The sequence below is a fragment of the Athene cunicularia genome, assembly GCF_003259725.1.
Source record: "Athene cunicularia isolate RWA chromosome Z unlocalized genomic scaffold, athCun1 chrZ_part1, whole genome shotgun sequence".
In the NCBI taxonomy this organism is placed as follows: domain Eukaryota; kingdom Metazoa; phylum Chordata; class Aves; order Strigiformes; family Strigidae; genus Athene; species Athene cunicularia.
In genome coordinates this window covers 26,296,358-26,319,273 of record NW_020799142.1, presented here as the reverse complement: position 1 = coordinate 26,319,273, position 22,916 = coordinate 26,296,358, and the positions used below count along the sequence as shown (strand labels likewise).

Here is a 22,916-nt window from a genome sequence, read left to right as displayed (position 1 = left end):
TTCTCACTGAGACATCTAATCAGTGACATCCAGGGAAGATGGAGCAACTCCAGGCTTCAGCTCTGTGTTGGAGCCAAGAGCCCTGCAAGCCTATGGCTACCTTCAGGGACATGTCTTCAACAAAGGCAGCTTGGAAATTTTTTGAAGGCCATGGCTCCCCTTTCTGTCCATCTCTCCTTGACCATGAGTGCAGGAGGGTCTGTCCATCCACCCAGGGGTCCACCAATGCTCCCCAGTCTGGCAGAGGCATAGTGATGGAGGGGCTCTGCTGTGGGGGACTCCTTCCTCCAGGGCATCCTCTCACTCAGAGTCTACGCTTCATTATTGGAAAGGGAGGAGATGGAGGGAGGAAAGCTGCAGTCTGCAAGAGCCATGAGCGAATTAATTTCAGCTGGCCTCGGTCATCCCTGTGGCCCTCATGGTCCAGGGGAGCAGTGCTAATCACCCTGTTGACAGTGGGGGATTAAATTAGATTTAAGAAGACTTTTCAAGTAGCAGGGGCTCTGACTCTGCAGGTAAGGCTTTCTGATAACATGTATTAAGGAGATGATAAAGTCCCTCTTTTTTCTCCTCTTAAGCAACAAAGTGGAGTTTAGTGCTGACGGGGCATTGTAAGGCTAGGAGGTTTTAGGGCTGTTAGCAAGTGTACCGCATTAAGCAACAACTATTTTGTCCTTTCCCTCGCCTTGCTATTAGGGGTGATCTGAAGGGAGGAGATGGCACTCAGTGCTTTGAGCACCTAAGTGCTGTTCCCAGGGCTGCCCTGCTGCCCACAGTGTTGCCCACGAGTGGTGCAGCCCCTGCGAGAACCGGGTCTGGAACGTGTCCTGCCCACTGTGGTGCTTCACTGCTAATCCCAGCAACACGTACTTCCCTCCAAGATGGATGGCATCTCACTGGAGGCACCCCAGGGGCTGGGGAAAGTTGTGGCAGGATCTCTGCTAGCAAAGGGATGAGCTGGGCAATCGAGGATGGCATTGATAAGGGTGTTTCCATGGGGCTGGGGACCAGGAGGTGTCTGCTGCAAGTGTCTCCAGCGCAGGTGCACTGTTATGGCTACAGTCAGCATCTTCACTTACAGGCGTACCGTCACACCTTGGGGACAGGTAGATTGTGACCTCTTAATGCAGGATAGGTGTGCTGCAGTGTATACAGTCAGCCTCTGTGGTACGGTTGTACAGTACCATCTACGGTCAGCATCTGCAGTACAGGTGTACTGTAAGGTCCACAATCAGTTCAGGTGTACCATAGTGTCTGCAGTCTGTGTGTGCAGGACAGGCATACCAGAGCATCTACGGTTGGTGTCTGCAGTACAGGCATACCAGAGCATTTGCAGTCAGTGTCTGCAGTACAGGCGTACCATGGTGTCTGCAGCTGGTGTCTGCAGTAGAGATTGTACCATAGTGTCTATAGTCACTGTCTGCAGTACAGGCACACAGTAATGTCTATAGTGGGAGCCTTCAGTACAGGCACTGCAGAGCTCCTCTGGAAGGCTCTGGGCAAAGGCTGCAGGGGGACACGCAGGAAGGAAACAACTTAATGGAGCTTTTTTCTTCCTGGGGTTACCACTTAAGAGCCAGGCCCTGTAACAGCACCCGGTGAGGAACTGCCCGACAGAAGACTGTCATGGAAACACTAGCGTTTAAAGCTACCACTTTTCTTTTGTGGGAGCCACACACTTCCAGAATGAGATTTTATTTGTTATTGCTGGGAGGGTGCTGTGGCAGGTGAGAGTTGTGGGGGGAAGCTGGGGTGCAGCCCACATCCCTTGCCAGCTGGGGAGAGCCCTGCCCTGGAACTGCTGTTTTCAGCTGCCAGTTGATACCCCATTACCAGTGAGCATCCCCACTTTCTAAGGATCTTTCTGAGGGAGAACTGGAAAGGATCCATCTCTCTGCTTGCTCAGAAGAGGACACTTGGACTGTTCAGCAGATGGTGGCATCCTACTTTTTGGCTGAATACACTATCTACCCCCTTTGCTCGTGTTGCCCACCTTGGGACTCACCCTATCACACCAGAGCAGTTAATATCACATTGCAGTGCCCTTTCAGTCCTGCTTGCAGTGGCAGCCTCTGGGCTTGTCTTCATGTAAGTCTGGCCACAGTCCTGATCTGGCTCGGAAGGCATGACTGGAAACACATTTGGTTTAGACCAAGAGGGCTCCATACTCATGTCTTCTGATAAGAGTGACCATGACTGATGTCCTCATTACCCTTAACCACTAGGACAAGGCAGGGAAGGATCAACTAGTTGCTCTCGCCCAAAACAAGAAGCTGGGGACAGCGAGGAAGACTGCTGGAGGCATCTCCAGCTCCAGAGCTGCTGGGCCACCGCATCTTGTGTGTCCCCTCACCTCCCTTCACTTCTGCCCAGGCTCCTCCTTCCTCTCTGCTGCCAAGAAATTATTCACTACAAGGTCAAACCCAAATATTCCTCAACCTGTTTTTCTGCAGAAGATTGAGTTTCCCACTGCTGGGTTTGCTGTGTAATAAATGTGGTTCCCCACTGTCACCTTGCAACTGGTCCCTGCTGGAGCAGGGATGCAGCCCAGGGAGCTGCACGCCTGGTGAGCTGCTGCTCACTGGCCCGTGTGTCTGCATACCAGGGTGCTGGCTTTTGCTAGAGAAACCATTAAATGAGCAAATACAGCAAATGGAAATTTGCATTAAAAGCATCTGCAGAAATTGCGAAGGTTTTGTTATGTGCTTGAAAAAAAACAACATGGCTTTGGGCAAAACAGTCAAACAAAGCAAATACTGCATGGGAAATTGCAATTCAAGTGAGAAAAAGTTGGTTTTCTGGCTCGATTTTTCGCACTAAAATAGGTCTGGCTCCTGCCTGGTGACAGAGCTCATCTCTGAAAAGAAATGAGCTTTTGCAGGGTGAAAGTACCAAGCGGTGAGGTCTCTGTGCTGGCACTGGGAGCCTCTGTGTCCTGGATGTGCCACAGAGTCCCCAGGGACCTCAGCTGGGTCCCTCCTCTCTTTCTCCAGCTATAGACAAACACCATAACCCTTGAGACTGTCGGTGCTTCAGGACAAGAACCGTCCCTTGCCACATAACTGTGGTGCCTCTTTCCACACTGGTCTGGTCTTGGGTGAGGCTGCCAGGCATGAGGGCAGGAGCAGCAGCAATTATTTTAACAATCAATAAGATGAGGAGCAGCAGGGGAGGGCAGGTGGCTTTCTTCCCTGGCAGGACTGAGATGTAGAGTGTGATAGTTGGCGATGATATTTGCACCAGCACAAGCCAGAGGGCTACGATGAGCAGAACTCACGCTTTTCAAAGAGCAGGCTGACCTCCGTGGTGTGGAGAGGGTCCTGTCCTGCCTCCCATCATTGCCACTGTGTCCAGAGTTGGGATGGCTGCACTACCTGGGGGTACCTGGACTGCAGTGCAGGGGGGGGCTCCAGCCCTGGTGCAGTTTCTTAGCTGCTTCAACTCCTGATGCCACCCACAAACTTCCAGGGCTGTAGGGAGTGAATATTCAGTGGGAAGTGAATTTAGGATTGGTAGAAAAAGTTGGCTCTTGGTTTGCAGGCAGCTCCCAAGGTGCCCGGGGCATGGCCACCTACCTCCAGTCCTGGCCGTCACCCACTCCCTGAGCTGCCACTTTCAATGGCAGCCAGCACACAGGTGGGGTGGCAGCAGGAGCCACGTGCAGACACGGTGGGGAGACATGGGGGAGGCAGAGTGGATAGCAGGCATGGGGAAAAAGAGGAGCAGGAAAGAATAAGCAGAGCAAATGATAACGATGTTGTAATTAGCACTTAGTGCTCCTCACACAGGGCTTTCAAAGGAAGGTCACCTTCATTATCTCTGTTTTACAGGCGGGGAAACTGAGGCACGGGGGGAGGCAGTGAGCAATTTGCTCAAGATGACCGAAGGGCTGGGGCTGGGCTGGGAGGGAGGTCTGGGGCTGGTGTGTCTGTGCTGTGCAGCCGCAGCATACGGGGGATGGCTCTCGCTGCCAGCTCTCACAGTCCAAACCTAAAACTGCAAATTCAGAAGCGAGGCCGTGGGTCCCTTCTCTGCCCATCTCTGGGCTCCTCATCTTCAGACTCACTGTCTACTCCAGCATCCCTGCCCCTGAGGGGCATTTGCGGCCAAGCTGGTCCTGCTGCACCCCAAACATTTCTTACGACATCTCTCCCAGCCCCTTTTGCGTTCCCCTCCAACCCTGCAAAGTCTTATGTACTGCTGCGAACCTGAGGCCATCTGGGCTCTTGCAACAGCCGTGTTGGGTAATGGAATATGTTTTGCTGTTTTTTTTTTCTCTGGCCAGTACAGCTTCCCCTTTATTTAGGTTTAAATGGATGCCATCTGGCTAACGAGCCCATACTCATGTTCTAGATTAAAAGGCAATCCTCCACGCGTTACCGATACGGTGCTGAAGATTAGAGAGGTTTAAACGATTTTGAAGGTGTAATTTGCTTTTCATGCATGGTGCTGTTTACCTCCTGGCGGGTGGGCCAGCATTCCCATTGCTGTCCCCCGCAGCTCCCTCTCAACTCTGATCTTCTCTACCAGCCCTGGCTGCAAGAAGAGGAGTGTTCAGATATCTCCAAGCCTGGCAGGGCTGTAGAGAGCATCCTTGCGGTTGTTGCTGCCATTTGTCCACTCCTGTTTAAACTCAGTGCAAGCAGGATGTTCCCTGATTGTCCCTAAAGCCCAGCATATCTCCACCCACCTGCCTTCTTAGCTGTCTCCTCCTCCACACGTCCCTGTACCCCAGCATCCCCTGGAACATGGCACGGCTCACCAGGACAGCGCAGCCTCTGCCCCTCTCCCAGCCCAGAGAGATGGGGAAGCGACTGTGGCCTATCAGGGTGTCAATGGCAGGTGGCTGAGGCAGCATGCTCCACCCATCAGTCATTGAGAAGACACTGGTGAGGTTTACACTGCCCCTCCAACGCCCAGAAATGCTGCTGCTGTTGCATTGGGCCGGTGAACAACACAGTGCTGGGTGCTAGAGCAAGAAGGGGCCACACCAGAGCAGCAGCTGCCTGTGCTGGGATCTGCATCTTGCATATCCTAAGCACTGGCTGCTGCTGTGAAGTGTCTGACTGTGTTCCCACCTCTTCAAAAAACCTCTGTCACCCACTTGCAGGCAATGTCTGCTCCTAGGGTGATGCTGTAGCTGCCAAGGAGAGCCCAGCACCAGCATTTGACTTTTTTAAGGGAAATGTTGAAAATGAGATGAGGAAAATACAGTATTTGTGCAAGGCATGTTGTCACCTCCAGGCACCTGGTTGTGCTGGTATGTGTCATGGAAAGTGCCACAGGCTATTGAATGACAAAGCATGCACCAGCAAAATGCCTCATTTTGCAGCAAGTTCCCTCACGGCTGAGGTGAAGTCGTGCTTTGTGGCCATCTCCTTGCGGTCCCATTGTGCCCTTCAGCAGCCCAGGAGGAAACCACTCTAAGCATGCGACATGTGAGGTCTCCTGGAGCAAACCCTGACTGCTTCTGCCTGTGTTTGCTTCCACAGATGGCTAACCCTGTCCCGTCAGCCTGCTGCGTCGTGCTCGCTGTAGTGGTGGTCGTCTATGCCCAGAGACACAGCCAGCAAGGTGAGTCTCTTCACACCTTTCCCACCTTGGGGGTCCCAAAAAATGTGAATGCTGATCCTCTGGCCTCTCTCCTGGGGCAAGCTGGGTGAACACTCTGGGCTTTCCTGATACTATGTTTCTGAACATTATCATTTTCTCCTCTCAGTGACACATGCATCACCTCCTGCCCACTGCTATGGGGTTTGGTCCTGCATCCCCCCAGTGTCCACTGGCGCCCCTCACCTTGCTCCTATGCCTGAATGTCCAAGGGTGCCCCTAGAGTGAGGGCACTGCTTCCCATCCCTTCATTCCCCCTTTTCTGCACACTATCCTGTGCAACACACCCATGAAGAGGTAGGAAGAAGCAGCAGCCTGACGGCTCCATGCCCTGACACACTACACCATGACCATGATGGATGCCTCGTCCTGCTCTCATGTCCTTGGTGTGACTTTGTCCCCATTGCCACCACACAGCTGCACCCACCACTGGGTCTCTCCTCTCCAGGTTGTCAGAGGATTCAGGGCTTACCCTAACGATGGCTTTAGAGAAACTATATTTTAGAGTCACTGGTGGCAGTGGGAGCTGGAGGCCCCCAAATGATCCTGGGTTGAGACAGAAGCAGAAAGGGGGAACACTTGGGTCCCACTGTAAGGTCACCTATGGCAGCCCTGCAAAAATGGGACAAAATGTGGGACCTCCAAAATTCACTGGCTTTCCTGGCAGTCAGCCTGGCTGTAGTTGCTTTCAGTGGATTATACAGGGGAATTTTGATGATTAACTCCAGTAAGAACATGTGTGCATCTGTGGGCTCTGTGGGATTGAGGAGCCAGAGTGCCCCACTGAACTGCCTAAATCCAGCTGGGTGGGTTTACATTGCTGGAAGCTGCCAGCTTGGACACAAAGCAGCTGGGGTTTAGCAACACATCCCCATCACATGGGGACAGCCATTCTCTGGACATGGACAGAGCTTGCTAGATGGTGTTACAGGAGCATCCCAAGCACCTTCCCAGGGTGCCTGCTTGAAGCATTTACATGTTGAGCTGTCTGATGCTTGTGGTGGTGTGATGCTTTCTGCAGAGAAGCAGTGCTGCTTGGTCCTGCTGTGCTTGCAGGATCACTGCCTGGGAAGCCTTGAAGGACCCAGTGTCAAGGCTGCCAGAGCATCCTTCGGATGCACTTGTGCTGCTTCACTCCATGCTGTGGGGATGGCAGCCCAGACCTGTTGCACAGGGAGATGCTCTGGGCAGGGACTTTGGAACAGCAGGTCTCCTGCCCACCCCACCGTGTCTGCCTTGGAGAGGCTTCACACATGCCGGTAAAGTCAGGGAGTTTCTGCCCTACATTGGAGACCCAAAGGGTGTGCTCCATCCCCCCGACCCTGAGGTCACCCCCTGCCCCAGTGCAGCCTCCCCTCACCAGCCAACCCTAGGGCTCATACCCCAGCAGCCAGGCACTCAGTCTGGGAAAGAAAGCACAGCAGGAATGGGGTGGAAGGATGGGTTAATCCCACTGGTGGCAGGGACTGGGTGGAGTGGGGGGAAAACACTGGCATGGAGTCCATTTATTGTGCACTTGAGGCACGTTCGACTTTAATAGCTCATGAAGCACTTTAAGAGATGCATTAGCGCTGAATACTTGAGTGAGGAGGATGTGACAAGCTGTTAGATGAGCACGAGCACAACGCAGCAAGCCTGGCCACCCGCTCCTGGCTTTCACGTGCACCCTGGTGATTACTGGAGCGTCCTGCGAAGTGCCACATGAATTAATAAAAGCAGAGTCAGGCTTGGTGGAGGTGAAGCTGCTCATGCATTAACCCCTCTGCTGCTCATCTTTGGGCCTTCTCCTTGGAGTTGGCAGAGCAAAGGATGCATTTGTCTGGGATGTGGGAGCCCAGGATGCTCCCCAGTGCTGGGGGGGAAGGGTGGAGGGGCTCAGAGGTCAAGCATTGGGTACCTCCCCCCCTGTGGTCACAGAGCTCCCTTGCTTTGCATCAGTGGCAGGTTGCTAAAGTTACACTTGCACCACCCCACTGGGCACCGTCACTTCCATGGAGTGGGCACCGGGCAGTGGGAGACCAGAGCCATCACTCAGGGCAGCCCCAGGGGGATGCTCGGAGAGTGGCACTAACATGCTGGCTCGAGCAGTGGGATTTGGGTGTCTTTCTGCAGGAAAAGGCAGAGAGGCAGCTAAAGAGAGTGTTCATGAGGGGCTCTCCCACAGCACAGCCTCTTGTGTCACCCCAACCAGGGGAATGGCTGGCTGCGGGTGGGGAATGCCACTCCCCTGATTTCTCAGGGTTGTGTCTTCACTCCCAGAGTAATTCAAGCCATCAAACAGGGATGGCTCCCAGCCCACCTCCACCATGATATCTTTGGTTGCAATGTTTTGGGGCAGCCAGGTTGGACTGTGGGTGCGGCTGGAGACGCCAGCGCTGCCACCAGCTGGGAGTTGCACAGTGTGCTGACAGCTAATCCCATTGCTGCTGAACTGATCACCCCGTGCTGCTCAGCCCCTCACGCTGGGTGGCTCTGGCAGGCTCCAGCGGCATGCTCGGTGTGGGTGGGATCGCTGCCGCTGCATTGAACGCACGCCGTTCCCAGCCCAGCTGGGGCAGCTGGCGCCGGATCGTTTTGAACGGCCACCTCAGTGCTCTGGAATATAACAAAGGAAAAGGCAGCGCATGGGGTAAAATTGGAAGCAGGGAAGAAAGAGATGAGATTTGCAATGGTTAGCTGCCAGAATAGATTGGTGTAGGGTGGTGCGTTGGCCCTCTGGCTGGACTGACTGAGCAAGTGGTGCAGGGATGTCCCCCCAGTGCATGGGTAAGCACTAAAGTAAACCAGCTTCAGACAGGGCTGTTGGATCAGGGACAGCCTACCTCCAGAGACAATCATTGCCCTGGGCACCCATGGGGCTGTCCCCATCCATACAGTTCCCAGCCAGCATGGAGAGATGGTCAGGAGCTACAAGAAGAAATGGGAGGGGACAGGGGAGGCAGAACTGGCTGAAGACCATACAGAAGATCCTGGTGCCCTTCCCATTATTGTGCGTAGCTCAATTTTCCTTCCTGTGTTTCCTTCTTCAGGCAGTGGTTGCTGCTGAATTATTTCAGAGTAGAGGAAGGTGATGGGGAAAGCTCAGCAGAGCACAGAAGTGATGCTGCCTGCTGCAACACTTGTACTTTTGGTTGGCCAGGGGCTCAGTTGTGTGAGCAGTCCTGGCAGGGGTATCAGTGATGCAGAGATCCTCTCCCTGGCAGGGCTGGGGCACCCTCAAAGGAAAGGGAGAGGCCGTAGCATGAGCCCTGAGACTTTGCCAAAGCTCCTTATCTGGGAAGTGTGTACATGGTGGAGATGCCTAACTGTGTGTCAGGCCATAAAGTATACATGCATGGGTGATTTCAGCTCTTTCTATTCATTGCCATGACTGCCCATGGCTGGTCTTAGCTTAGTTCCCAGTAGACCCAAGGGCTACAGCAGTCTTGGAAAGAGATCTCTGCTTCCTCAGGCTCCCGCCATGACCAAACCATCTTCCCCATCTGTCAGCCCTGCCAGAGTTATGTCCACATCTGTCCCAGATTGAGATTTCTCTGCTTTTAAAAGAGGAGTAATTCTGCTTTATTGATCCTCACCTTGCTGAATTAACTCATGTTTAAACAATAATTATGTTTTCACCCAGGAGAAGAGACAAAGAAATAAACGTCTCTGGAAATGAATGTGTTTCAGATGCCACATGCCGGGGTTAATTTATTGATGGGTGCAGAAGCTGTTATCTCCTCTCCTTCTCACCAGCAACAAGCAATTAGCCCCCATCATTCCTCAACCGAGGAAGAGAAAGAGATATTTTCTTTCACTACTTTTCCTTCTCTCTTGCTTTCTTAAGCCGCTAATCTTTTGCAATCAGTTCTGCTGCAAGGCCTCCCAGGAGCTCCAGTTTGCATGCGTCTCGTTAGAAATGCTGCCCACATTTCAGCTAAGACAAAGCCTGGCCGGTAAAAAGCCTTCAAAATGCACGCAAAGCCATGCAAATTGGCTTTTCAAAGCAAACCCAACTGTAGATATGTCCCTCTCTGCCCTCCCCACATTGTCCAACCTTCTCTGTGTGGCATTTGTTGGCTGACAGGGAGGCAACCAGCTCTTCCTGGACTCTGCTTCCTTCCACATCAGTCAGCCCATGCAACTCCTGAGGGTATCTGCCTGGCACAGTTAAACTAGTTGCTTTGATTTTGGGAGTGTTCTCTGAGTTTTCTGCGTAGGAGATGGTTTGTAGGTTCGTGCAGGAATGTGTGGTTGGTCTGCAGATATCTGGGTAGGTTTTGGTTGTTGTGCAAATGCTGTTCAGTTAAGGTGTATGGATTCAAGTGGTGTGATGGGCTACCTGGGTCTCGAGGCTTGGTCATGTGCCCATGGGTGCGCAGGGAAGATGTCCTTACAACCTAAGACACCCCTGAATGAGTAGTCTCTCCAAATAAAAATACAGAAGGACCCCTCCCTTCTCTCCCCTCCCCATGCTATTGGAGTGTCCTTCAGTCATGCATTAATTGACATAACTAACATCTGTCATGTGTTGTTTTTTCACCCATTCCTCAGGGCAAGATGCATGTGCAGCAGTGTTTTGGAATTTTTGTAATTGCCCAGGCGCAAGCACTCGCTGGGGAAGGAAAGGTCAAAGGGACTGCCTGAGTGTGTGCTGAGCGGCCAGCACACACTGGCAGCCTGGAGATGGTACATGCTTCCCCACAGAGCCTCATCTGTGCTCAGGCTGGGGTCCAGTGCAGGAGGAAGCTCTGTCTCCTCATTATATAGCAGCTCCCCACCTCCCATGACACCTCCTTGCATCTTGGGCTAAGTGTTGCTCTCATCACAGCACACTGGTACTTCATCTCTGGGTGGCTCCTGCCAAGGCCTTTATTGGCGTTGTCCTCCCTAAGTTGCAGCCCTGCCTTCAAGTCTGACCTGCATTCCTCCACTGGAGATGAATGGACTTGTGTTTGACTGCATAACACACCATGCTCTTGCTGAGGGAAGGCGAGTATATTAACTGTTCCAGAGCTCTGCGTGCGATGGACTCATCCTTTCTGTTATATATATCAGTCTTTGTGTCACTGGAAAACTTTGCCAGCAACAGTTTTATGTTGCCTTCAAAATAATTGTTAAGACGAGTGATTAGCAATTGGCCAGAAACAGATCCCTGCGGGGCCACACTGGGAACACCCTCCTGCAATGATGATTCCCCATTAACAATTAATTTCCCATTAGCAATTACATTTTTTTAACCCTTTCTGTTATAACTCTGGATGCTCTCATTATCCAGCTGGCTGAAATACCAGCCTTGCTCCAAACTGCAGCCCCATTCAGTGTATGAGCTGGTTTCAGAGCACTCCTAGGACCTCCCTCCCATTAGAAAGCAAGGTTTGGGGTAGCCTTTACCGGCTACACCATCCCTCACTCTTGGCAAGCCTTCTCAAAGCCAAATGCTTTTAAAATTTGCTTTGTGGAGAGCCAGAACCAAGGCATGGTGCTGGATCCATAAAAGGACATGGCATTGGAAGGATGTTATCAGTGTTTGCTTAGTGGAGTCAAAGTCAGGGGGAGGGCTTAGCTCAGTCTGTGCTCAGTCTGAATGAGCTCAGTTTATGCTGGTGTTCACATAGTCTGCAGGAGCCAGCTGTACCCAGAAAACCTCAGTCCTGGGGCGTGTCATGAGCAGATGCTCCTGCCTTGGAGCTGCAAGAGGGGAAAGATACACGCAGGAGGGCAGCGGGGGAAGACATTGCCAAAGGTGTAGGCATCCCTGGATGGCAGCACCCATGGCATAGCAGCACTGCCTGCACCTCTGCCCTCGCCCCAGCAGTCATCTCACTTCTGTAGGCAACTCATGTACCTGGCGGGTGAGTCAGCCTGACTCACTGGGGACACATTACACCTCACATGAAGGCTCCAGTGCTGGCGGCTTATGTGCAGCGATTAGGATTCAAGCTTCTCCACAAGACAGAGTCTGCTTAAATCATTCTGAAGGCTGCCGTTCAAGGGCAGGCATCCACTCTTTGCCCCCTTTGCCTTGCTAATTGCTGCTCAGAGCTAAACTAGCACAAGCTCGTGGCTGTCCACTGGGGACCAGCATTATCCCAGTAGGATTGCTTCATCTGCTGGAGGACATTCTGCTGGCCTATCCCATGCTGGCTAGAGGTACAACCCAGTTGTAGTTCAAGTTGCCCACTGATGTCTTTGCAAGGAAGGTCCAACACCTCCATCCCTGGGCATTCATTACCGTGGTGGTTTCCCCATTGCCTCCCCATCTTCCCTGCCAGCCCACAGCTGCAGGGAAGCAGCACAGACAGCAACTCACCCCACCTGCAATGACACCCCAGCTGCAACCCATTAAACTCAGCTGCAGGCTGTTAGGCCATTTAAGAGCCCATCAGGGTCTAGGGTCCCCCTTGCTGCTTTAATCTTTCCCTGCTGCTTCCCTGCCCTACATGGTGAAGGTGAGTCTGTCTGATAAGAACTCCAGACCCAAACAGGCACAAACTTCTGCACCCCCTGTCCTTTTTGTACCTAACCTGTCTGTTCCAGAGCACTTGGAGGTTTGCTTTTTTTAATTTTTTTTTCAGCATAAGATGCATCTCCCAAAAGGTTCTCTGTCTGCAAAATAAAAGAAAGCAGCAAAAATAGCCCCAGGTCCTGGAACAACTTTTTGTATTACTGGACATCCCTCTGAGCTCAAGTAGATTTCCTGCCCAGACACAGAGTGAATTATGGCCAAGCTCTCGGAGGCTGACCTTGTGGTCAGACGGAGCACAGGCTTGCTAATAAATGTGGTCAGCCCCTACCGCAAACAGCCTATTTTTAGTGCCTGTGTTTCCTTGCCTGCTGCATCGTCACCCCGCAGGTCCCTGAGCTGAACATCCCTGGGGGTCCAGCCAGCCATGTAGGATAGCCCTGTGGGGAGCACATCCCTGGCTTGCTCCTCCTGCCTGGGAGGTGGGCAATTGAGAGGGTTGATTTCCATGCAGTGTCTTTAATTTTGTGCTGCAGAAAGTCATTCATGCATGGAGGTGGGGTGGCTAGTATTGCTGGAGCATGCTGCAGGATCACAGCTCGTGCCTGTCACACAGGGATTGGAGATTTCGCAACTCTTGCCTAAAGTTTGTGCTTGGAAAAGAGCAGCAGGTCAATGTGAGATTGAGGTCCCGTTGTGTAAAGTGCTGTTGGATCCATGAGGAGAGATGCTCTTAAAGTACAGGTGGAGGAGCGAGCAGGAGGTCAGGAAGAAAAATAGAGGGACTGGCAGTTAGGTGAGAGGGAATACATCTCGATGGCTTCAGGACTTTGAAGACCTGATTTTTGCAAGTTACCAAAGTTTGGAGACATGCAAAGGACATTGCAAAGAAGCTGCCTGCTTTTGCTATACAAGTCTGTCTGGAGGTACTTGCACTGAATTTACCCCTTTCTTGGAATGGAAGAGTTATTTGAAATGGAGATTAGGTTCTGGAGTAAAGTGGAAATCTGTTCCCAGGCCCACATGAGCTATCCAGGAGCCTGTGAGGAAATCTAGTTGGCAACATCTGTGATGCAATCAATGGAAGTGTTTATATTTTTGGTAGCAACTCCTGTGTATTGAAGCAGATCACAAAGCTGTAAAAGAAAACATAACTAAAGAGTAAAAGTGTGGATCTGGCAGATTTTGGACAAGCCTGTGATCCCAGAAAACTCATGAAAATGGTTCACAGCTGTGGTGAGAAGAAGCTACCAGGAGGATCACAGTCTGCCAGGATTAATTAGTTCTGTGGGTGGCAAGGAAAACCATGTCTCAGTAGTCTCTTAGACTTCATTAAACATATTAACAAGCAGTGAAGAAGGAGGAATAGAGTTTGTAGTCCACCCAGAGGAGCTTTGAATGGAGAGCGTTTGGCACAGGATGAAGCCCTGGGGGTTAACTGCTGACGTGGGCAAAGCTGCCACAACCCCCAGGGAGGAGGCAGGACCTGCTGGTGTGGATGTGCAGAGGGGATAGCATGAGATGGGGAGCAGCACTTGGTTCATGGAGCATCTGCATAAGCCAGCTGGGTCCTTGCCAACAGATCCTTGCTGAAACCCACTGCTGGACAAGCCCTTCTTGCTGGGGAGAGGATGGGAGGAAGGATTTGGATAAAGGCCATTGCTGTCTCGGGATGGCATAATCCCACCGTGTGGAGCGGGAGCATTGCTTCCTCTGCTGATGCTCAGTTGTAAATTGAGGTATTGTCATAGCAGCTGGGAGCCCCCAAACACTCATGGAAGCCAAAATACGATTGGCACAAGTTTTCACATCCGGGGAGCTGAGGGGTAGCCCAGCATGTGGGGAATAGGCATGGGCTTTACTCTTTGCTTGAGCTCCAACTGTTGAAGAAGGGCCATGTCCTGTCCTAGCACTGAGCTACTTCTGGTGAAGGAGGTAGCAGTCCTCGTTCATGGGTTATGCCTGGTTTGTTATGCCTGCTTTGACATTCTTAAAGGCTTCCAGAAATGAAAGATAGCATAAACAAGTGACAGTTGGAGTGAAAACCTTCAGTGCTTCAGGGGTTTGGTTTCAATTAGCCTCCAAAAGCTCAGAAGAGTCTTGCCTTGGAAGTCACATGTGGCTGTCCGAGGGAGCCAGCCATCTCACATTTCCAAAGTAGCCTTGTCCCCACCAGCCTGTTCATAGACACATACACAACTGAACTTGGAGTGAAGATGCCACTCATTATTTATCCCTTTTGAAGCATTTCCAGTGTCTGAAGTCCTGGATTGGAGACTGCCCTGGGACTGTAAAGACGATCTCTGGTCAGGCTGAAAGATCAAAGTGCTGCAGCTCTGGGAGCAGATCGGGGCACCGCTTGCGGGAGCCAATGACCTTAGCAGAGGGTGCTACAAATCATCCCTGGAGCGTGTCAGAAGAGCTGTGTGTGTCAGACCCCAGGACCAAAAGGGCAGGCAGGGCTGGGGCTGAGATGTTCAGGTCCTTCACATCCATCAGTAGTGCTGGGTATGCAGTGAGTCACTTGCTGCTGTCTTCAGGTCACCTGTGACACGTCTGTGAGCAAGCAAAGCCCTGGATAATGGGAGCACAGGCACAGCAAGACACTGAGGCTAGACATCATCATGTCTGCTTCCTGGGAAGAGGATTTTGCTAGGGTGGGAACAGGGCAAGGGAACCATGAAGCATGCTCAGGAGAGCAGATACTGGCACATGACATGCACAAACCCTTTATTATCCAAGGTGGTTGTTTGCATTTGTTTGGGTTTTGTTTGGGGTTTTTTTGGGGGGTGGGAGTAATTTCTCTGGGCAGATGCTGTGCTTCTGTGCAAAGGGAAATACCTAATACCCAGATCCCTAATCCAGGTGGGAGATGCTGGAGTGTAAAAGATAAACAGAAGAACAACTTGCAAGACGTGCAGTCTGTCCTCTGGATGAAAAAAACATCTTTCAGGATAAGCAGTCTTGGGCAGCACTAAATGGAGTGGATCCACACAGAGAAGCCAATATAACTGTGGCATATTAAAAGGAAGAGAAGAAGGATTGAGGGGGGGGCTCTGGCGTGCTTGTTACAGAGGGGGAGAAGGGATGTGTGTCACCTTGTAATGAGTGTTCCAGGAAGACCAATCAGGCAGAGAAGTGAAGTGAAACCACAAAGCAATCGACAGTGGTGGAGACAGGAGGGGTTACAGTGGTATTAGTCCCGTGTATGGACCATTGATCTCTTGGTGTAGGATTTGCTGGGAAAGATTGTTATTTAGGCTTAGCTGCCACCAGGCACTAATTGGAGCTGAGGAGCCTGAAGCCTCATTGCACCTCCTTTCTTTGCTTAGAGCCATACTGGGGAGGCTGGTGTTGGGGAAGGGGCTTTGTGTATGTGATTCACAGCATGAAGGTAAAACAGACTTTGTTTCCACTCAGGACAAAACTTTTCCTTTCACAGTTGCATGCACCTGTGTGCAGGACGAGTCCCTCCCAAGACACATCTACCTCCTGATGCAAAATTCCCTGTGGATGGGACAGAGCCTTACCACAGGATGCACATAGCTGGCAGAGCCATGCACTGCCCTTCATGCCAGGTTCAACACACTTGACCTTCCTAGCTGTTTTAGTTTGCAAAGGCTGAAGCATTTTCCCCAGTGCAGATCTGTGTTAGCAGATTTAAGCCATCTGCCAGTAGCCAGGCTCTTCTTAGTTATCTATTCTGGAGTGTTGCAAAGCAGCCAGAGGTCTGCAGAGCCAGTGCTGAAAAACACTGACCTGCAAGGCTGGAAGCCTGTATGACTTCTGCCAGCTAAGAGCTGTGTGCTTGGTAGGCAGAAGAGAGACAGCACCATCACACTGAGGAGCTGACTGGTATGCGCAAGTTAGCAGAGCTGCAGCATGTAGCGTGTCTTGCTTGATTCCTGCTGAATTTGCTAAGGTGTAATGAGGTGTGCATGTGTGTGCATGTATTTCTGATGTCCAGGCGTTGGGTGCGCTGCTGGATAACACAGCTCTGCTGGCGGAGAGCTGGTGGGGAATGCATGTTTTGTTATGCCTAAGTGCACTTCTGTTCTCTGGAGAGAGGTCCTCTCTGTACTCTGCCGGTCTGTGCTGCTTGCAGGGGTTGCATCTGCTGCCTCCAAGATCCAAACTGAAATAAAGCCAAGGAGGTTGCTGGGCATCGCTCACAAAGGTAACAGAGCTACAGAGGGGGATCAGGGTTCTGTCCTGTTGTGAGTGGCAGTACAGCAGCTCACAACACAAACCTGCGTGGTGCAGATCATGTACACAGCAGGCCACTGTTGGGGGCTTGTCCTGGTAACCCCATGTCTATGTATCTGTCCCCGTGCAGATTATCTCCAACTAGGCAGGCGAGGTCTGCTCACCATCCGCATTATGTGCAAACTGTCTCTCAGGGGAACAGTAAGCCGAGCCTAGAGCGCTCCCCAGGGGAGTCTCCAGCCATAGCTGTGAACTTGAGATTGTAGAATGAGTCACAGAATGCCTCTTGACTCCAGCCAAGCCACAAGCCTTGGCAGGTCTGTGCCTTGCCTGCACTGCCGTGTGGTTGCTCCAGCTGACAGCATGCTGTGCAAGTGAGAAACTGAGGCACATGGGAGTGAGAGTGCATTAAATCCAGAAGCTAAAGTCTGTCTGCCTTATTCTCACCCTGCAGTTTCACAAGTCTCCGTGTCTGGCCATAACTGGGAGTCGGAGACCTGCCACAACCTGTGCCAGCTGTTGGGGCAAAGCATGAAAATCGAATTATTTGGAGTGGGAAGGGGCTGCTGAGCTCTGCAGGACTCCTGCTGTTGGGAGAGGATGTAGGATTACCTGGGATGCAGCAAGGCACCAGGCTGGTGATCACATCCACGTTCCTATGCTCAGCGGACTTAATTAGTTTTACCTTTGTAGTGGGAAGCACAGGGCCTTCAGTTTGTCTTTTCTTCCTTTGGGTGGGGATCCCTGCTGTGCAGCATAGAGTAAGGGCAGCTCAGGAGTTCCAGGCCGCACTGGTGCCTCCTAGCTCTCAGAGCATCACATAAGGCTCTTGGCAGGGGGAGGAACCGTGACCTTTGCCAATGGCCACAAGCTCACTTGCTAGCGAGCTGCAGCTCCATTCCCACTGGTGCTCCACCTGGAAGTCATTTTACTGGGACTCTTCTCTGCCTTCTTTGTGCTTGAAGACCCTCCCCAGCTTTGCCTAATAATACCCAGTCTTTACCTTACCCTCTCCCAGCATCGCAGGGCACAGTCCTTTGTGTGCTAAGAGGAAGGATGTTGCTCCTCCTTGGTCTTGAAGGGTGCTTGTGCTCTCTTGCTGGACCCATTGCAGACATCCCCCTCTTGGTCTTGGTCAGGTGCAGTAGCTCTGCCAGCTCCATGTTTCTGTTGGTGGAGAGCCTTTAGGGATGCCTGCAAGCTGCCTTACTGCCTTTCCTATCATGTCAAAGGTGCTATGCTGATTTACAGCTGTGGTGCACTGGATCTCCCTCTGCTCAGGCGCACTGGGTCTTCCTCTGGCTCTTGGCCCCGAGACAGACATATCCATCCATCCCTCCCAGTTTGGAAAGAGAGTTTCTCTTGTTTTCAATCCAGGTTGCTGTAGACTGATCCTCACTTTTATGGAGAGTGAGCCCTGAATATTCAAGAAACACCAGTGAACTCGGTGTGACCATGGTTGGCAAGTTCTGGCCCTTAATTAATTAGCATTGATCATACTTCACTTCCAACAGTGGAGGAGGGAGCTGCAGCTCAGGGAAGCAGTGAAGCATTGCAATATAATCACTCCAGCCATTTTCATGCTGCCTGTAGGTGTAGTTACATAGCGGCTGCATTGGCAGCATGGGAGACCGGAAAATCCTGGAGGAACAGTAGTGACATGGGACTTCAGAAGCTGTCATTTTAGAAGCAATATTTGTTTATACATTTATGCAGGGTTGAGGGTTTTTTTCCTTTTTTTTTTTTTTTTTTTCCCTAGTTCTTGGCATTGTCTTGACTTAGCCTTATCAAAGGTGCTATTTATGTCTCCTGCATGGCAGCAAGGTCAGCGTGGGGTCCATCAGCCCACCAGGACTTTGAGGTGTTGAAGCATGGGACCTCCATGTGCTCCCTTTGCTCCCAGCTCTGCCATCCAAGTCCTGCAGCACCCTTGTAACCCCTGGGACACCAAGAAGTGCTGTTTAGGAAGTGGGATATGCCTTGCTCCCAAGAAATTCAGAGGAGGTTGGGGGTTGGATCAGTCATTTGAGAATGGAGGTGTCTGCCCTATCTGAGCAAGATATACCCAGTGGTCAGACTTTCTTAGTGTTGGTGAACCTTCCCTCCATGTGAAGTTGCCCATCTCTCTCCATAATCTGAGCAAATCTTTTCCACTGAGCTCTATAAATCCATGGGTTTTGTATCTGTGATGCACTCCTTTCTCCATATTTTTACAGTTTTGATCTTGGCAGCTCCAAGAGATGGCCTTGCGCATCCTTCTGTTGATTATGAGTAGGATTTTGGGATATAAACCCAGAAGGAAAATTTCAGGGTTTAGCTAGGCAGATTTAATCCCATTACATTCTTCATCCTGCCCTAAATCACAGGTCAAGAGTGAAGACCACACAGCGAGAGCCAAGAGCATGTCACAGTTTTTTAACGTGTTGTATGATGTTGCAAATGTGTCTCCTAACCTGGTACTTACTGAACTCTCCAGCAAGCCTTGAATGTCTAATTCATGCTGTGGGCTGAGTGAGCAGCTCCTAAATTTGTCCTTGCACAACCCATTGCCAGCAGGTCCCACTCGGGCTGTGACTGTGTGCTGGCAGCCCCGACTCTGGTGGGCTTTCTCTCACACACAACACACATGCATTGCTGCCTTGCCAGGGTGCTGGGAAAGGCAGTGCCAGGGCTGGAAGAGCAGTGGGAGGTGGGTGTCAGCAGGCAGAGACATTTGAGACAGGCCCAGTAGCACAAGGGATTAGTGGATATGAGCTGTTAGTTGATTTAATTGTATTTTCCTTCCTCCAGTGAGTTTGGGCCATTTTTCTTAACTTACTTAGCCCTAAGGAGTTTTTTAGTGTAACCAGTATTTATGGAAGGCGTTTTGCTTTGCTGCTTCAGGAGGAGTCACCACTGTACAACACAGCCACCGTCTCATAGCCCCATAAACCACCACTGCAGCACCTGAGTGCTGGCATCTCAAGGCACGTACCAGGAGTTCAAGATGAATAAAAAGACAGCAGCTCAAATGAATTCTGTGCTTTGGGTGTTTGTATTTCAGCAGGGTCAGGAGAGCCCAACCAAACTCTGGCATCAAGGTACCAGGTGCCATAGGATCACAGGGGAAGAGGAAAATCAGAGCCTAGCTCTGATGCAAACAACTTGCACACGCTTGCACCAGTCATTTAATCTCCTCTGGGGACTTCAGGTCCATCTGTAAGATAGCAAGAATGATGCTCTCCTCATTTGTCTCATCTGTTTGAGTTGTCAACTCATTAAGGTGAGAGCTGCCTCTTGCTGAGTGCTGGTGCAGAGCGATGGGTGACAGGGTGCCCATCCCTGGGGGGCTGCAGGCAGTGTGGCAGCATGAGTGCTCGGGAAAAGCTGCCTCCATCCCCTGCGCTGGGACCCTGTGCTCCCCACGAGGGGCATCTCTGTCGAGAAGTGCTTGCTGACAATCTGTGAGAGATTGATGGGAAAAATCCTCAGGGGAGCAATTTTCCATTGGAAAATGAAGTCCCATCAACATCTGAATGTTTCTCTGTCGGTGGAAAGAAGAAAAAAAAAAAAAAATAGAACTTTGAGTAGGGTGAAGGGGTGTAGTTTGTCTTTTTTGGTATTTTTCAGAAATACTCAGGTTCTTCACTTTGAATTGACACACCCTTCCCCATAAGAAGAAAAAGGTTGCAAAGCCCTTTCTACAACAAAGTGGAGAGGTTTTGAAAAAAATCTAAAAGACATGAAACCCTTTCGTTTCCTTCTGAAGAAGAGAACTTTGCCCCCCTACCCCCTTTTTTTTTTTGTCTTTTTGGTTTTTGTTTTAATCTTTATTGAAGAATTTTTTTAAGTTTGGACTTTTGCCCTGATGAGGCTGAAGCAGCATTTTCCAACTTCATGGCATCCTGAGCTTGTTCTGCCTGTGCCAGAGCCGCAGGGGGCTGTGAGTGCTGGAGCCCAAGGAGCCAGAACATCTCCTCTTGCCTGTCCCCGTGCAGGCGGCCGCTCTCCCAGTCACTGTCTCCCATGAGCTGGCAGTCGCTCTCCCTGGGTGGGCTGCAGAGCATCCTCGTTTTGCTCTGCTTCAGTTTGTTTTCTGTTCATGGCCTCAAGCTGGAGGTAGGGCAAGAGCCGCTTGCTGCCTGTAGCTGCTTCCCATGCGTGTGTGCATAGATTTGCACTTATTTTCTCTCCTTAAGGACTTTCTCATATTCCATCTCCTGAAGGCAGCATTGCGGTTGTTTGCAGGCTCTTGCCTGTGGGCAGTTTCCTCCTCCTCCTCCTTACTACCATTCATCCCTTCTCCTCTTCCTCCCTCCTGATGGAGACAGCCTCTCACAGCCAATTCATTTCAGAGACCTTTTTTTCCCTGCCAAAGCCAAGATTTTTCTCTCTCCCATCATGCTTAGTCTGGAAGTGGGAGGGGGAAGCAGGTTTTGGGTTTGGGTTGGTTTTTTTTTCAGCAATAAATAATTTCAGCATGCTGAAGAGGCAGGAGAGCAAAGCCAGTGTTAGGCTACATTGAAATACTCCATTTGTTCTGGGAGTCTTTCTCCCCCCTGCAGGCTTCCTCTAGCATTTAATTTTAAAGCAAGTCCCTATTACTTTTTGTTTTCTTACTTTCCAGAGGAGATTCCCATATTATTTCGGCTTGCCTGAAGATTTCCACGCACACCAGAACTTTTTGTTTGGCTTTTCTTTCCTCTTTGCTTTCTTTTTGCCAGGGTTAAAAGCCCCAAGTCAGCAGGGTACTTAAACACATGCTGAAAGTTAAGGGCTTGCCTAAGTGCTTTGCTGACTTGGAGCCAAAGATATTTTCTCAAGTCCTTTAAATGCTTCAGAACCTGAATTCAAAACGTTTTACAGAAATTCCAGAATTCAAGTATCTCTTGTGCTAATAATAGTTGTAATTCAATAGCGCCTTCAGATAGCTGGAGCTCTAGACACTATGAGCTTCTGTATAATCTTACTTTCAGAAAATACGCTTCCCTAAAATCTTCTACTTCAAACCCAAGACCTCTCTAGAGAGCTGGGCACGTTTATTTGTATTTCAGTCAATGAACATAACTGGCCTTTTAGCTGTTGTTTTGCAATAAGACATTTGAAGCTTTTAAGTGTTGAAATTTAGGAAATAATGGGCAATTAGTTCAAATCAAGCTGAATGAGTGTCTGCTCCTGAACTAACATTTGCTCATCATCCCCAACACAGGGAAGAGAAAAAACAACCACCAACCTGATGGCTCTCTGAAACAGCAGCATCAGTAATTGGAGGTTAGGAGATGCTCTCAAAGGCAGGCTGAGCTCCCATTTCACAGAGCCCAAAAGCAGCACTGCTCTCTGCTTTTGAGAGTTCAGTCAGAGGGATGGCAATAAAAGTGGTGCAGAGAGGGAATAGTGATGGTAGACAAGCAGGGAAGGCTCTGTGGAGGGGGAGGTGTTTCCAGAAATGGAGAGGCAGCTAACATTGAATAGAAATTATGGCACAGTTGTTTCGGGCTCTGCATGATGAACCTGGAGCCTCTGCCACCAGCTGGCCAGTGGGAGCTGCTTGGAAGTGCTCAGCTGCTTAATGAAGAGCATCTTCTTCAGAGGTTTAGGAAAGGGTGCTGGACACCGGTGGATGGGGCACCAACAAGGGAGCAGGACCAGGCAGGGGCTGGCTTAGTTTATGACCCTCCAGGGAGTTGCATGGACCCTCCTCTGAAAGCACTCTGTGCTACTGCTGGAAATGGGAAACACAGCTGAGAGCTCCTAGCTTACTGTCCTTTTTATTTTAAGGCTTTCTTTTCAGAGGTGGTATGATCTCTTGTCAGCTTTGGTCTTGTGCTTTGCATCTGTGTGCATCTGCAGAAGAAGGTATACAAAACCTCTGTGTGTATGCCCCCAAAGCAATGTGCTTTCAGTCTCCTGCTGTCTTGTAGACATACATCTCACTGTAGGGATCATCCACTTAGTGCACAGAAGACCCTGTCTCACCTACATGCCCAGAGACAGCTGCAAAAGGCTGTGCCACCCCCAATAGCTCTTTGACTGTAGAGTAAGTACTCAGATAGCTCTCAAATAGTGCTGAGCCCTATGAGGAGCTCAGAGAGCTTTTGGGGACCACAATCCTGCAGTCGATTATCTGTGACTCAGCTAAACCTTCCAGTCCATAACCAGAGACACAGCCATATCAGCCCCAAGCTGGAGCTTGCTTTCAAGCTCTGCTCAAGGTCTAGGAGCTCTGTCCTGGTGTCCTGTCATGGTCTGCAGTGCCTGTTTAGCTACACTCAGGGATTTATTTTGTCTCTGGTGGAAGCGATGCTCTTTCCCATGTACCATGGGTCTGATGTGTTTGCCCTCTTTCACCCCAGAGGTGCTTGCACCCAGCAGATGCTCTGTGAGACTGTCGGGGCTGCAGCTCTGCAGCTGTGCCACGACTCAGCACGCGCCAGTGATTGTTTCCAGGCTTGGCTTTGCTCAAGGATCCTTCGGAGTGAAAGGCATGAAATGAAAATGTAATATCTCGTTATAACCAAGGCAAATCCCGAGGCCTTGGTTTAATTGTTAATACAACCCCTGATGGGCAGAGTAGATGGTTGCCTTATTATTAATACTGCTTTGAAATCATTACTAGGCTCCAGAAGTGCAAGTGTTGCCTGGAGAAGTGAGTGATGGTGACTGATTCCTGTCTCTT

The 22,916-nt window shown here is 50.7% G+C and overlaps 1 protein-coding gene across 9 annotated transcripts in view; it reads left to right on the top strand.

The window, feature by feature from the left end:
• CNTFR (ciliary neurotrophic factor receptor) overlaps positions 1-22,916 on the top strand; it is a 197,828-nt gene that overhangs the window by 105,234 nt on the left and 69,678 nt on the right. For all 9 annotated transcript variants that reach the window (XM_026865928.1, XM_026865933.1, XM_026865934.1 and 6 more), the window contains one exon: positions 5,493-5,574. In XM_026865928.1, the coding sequence (XP_026721729.1) occupies positions 5,493-5,574 (82 nt within the window). The remainder of the gene's footprint in view (positions 1-5,492; positions 5,575-22,916) is intronic.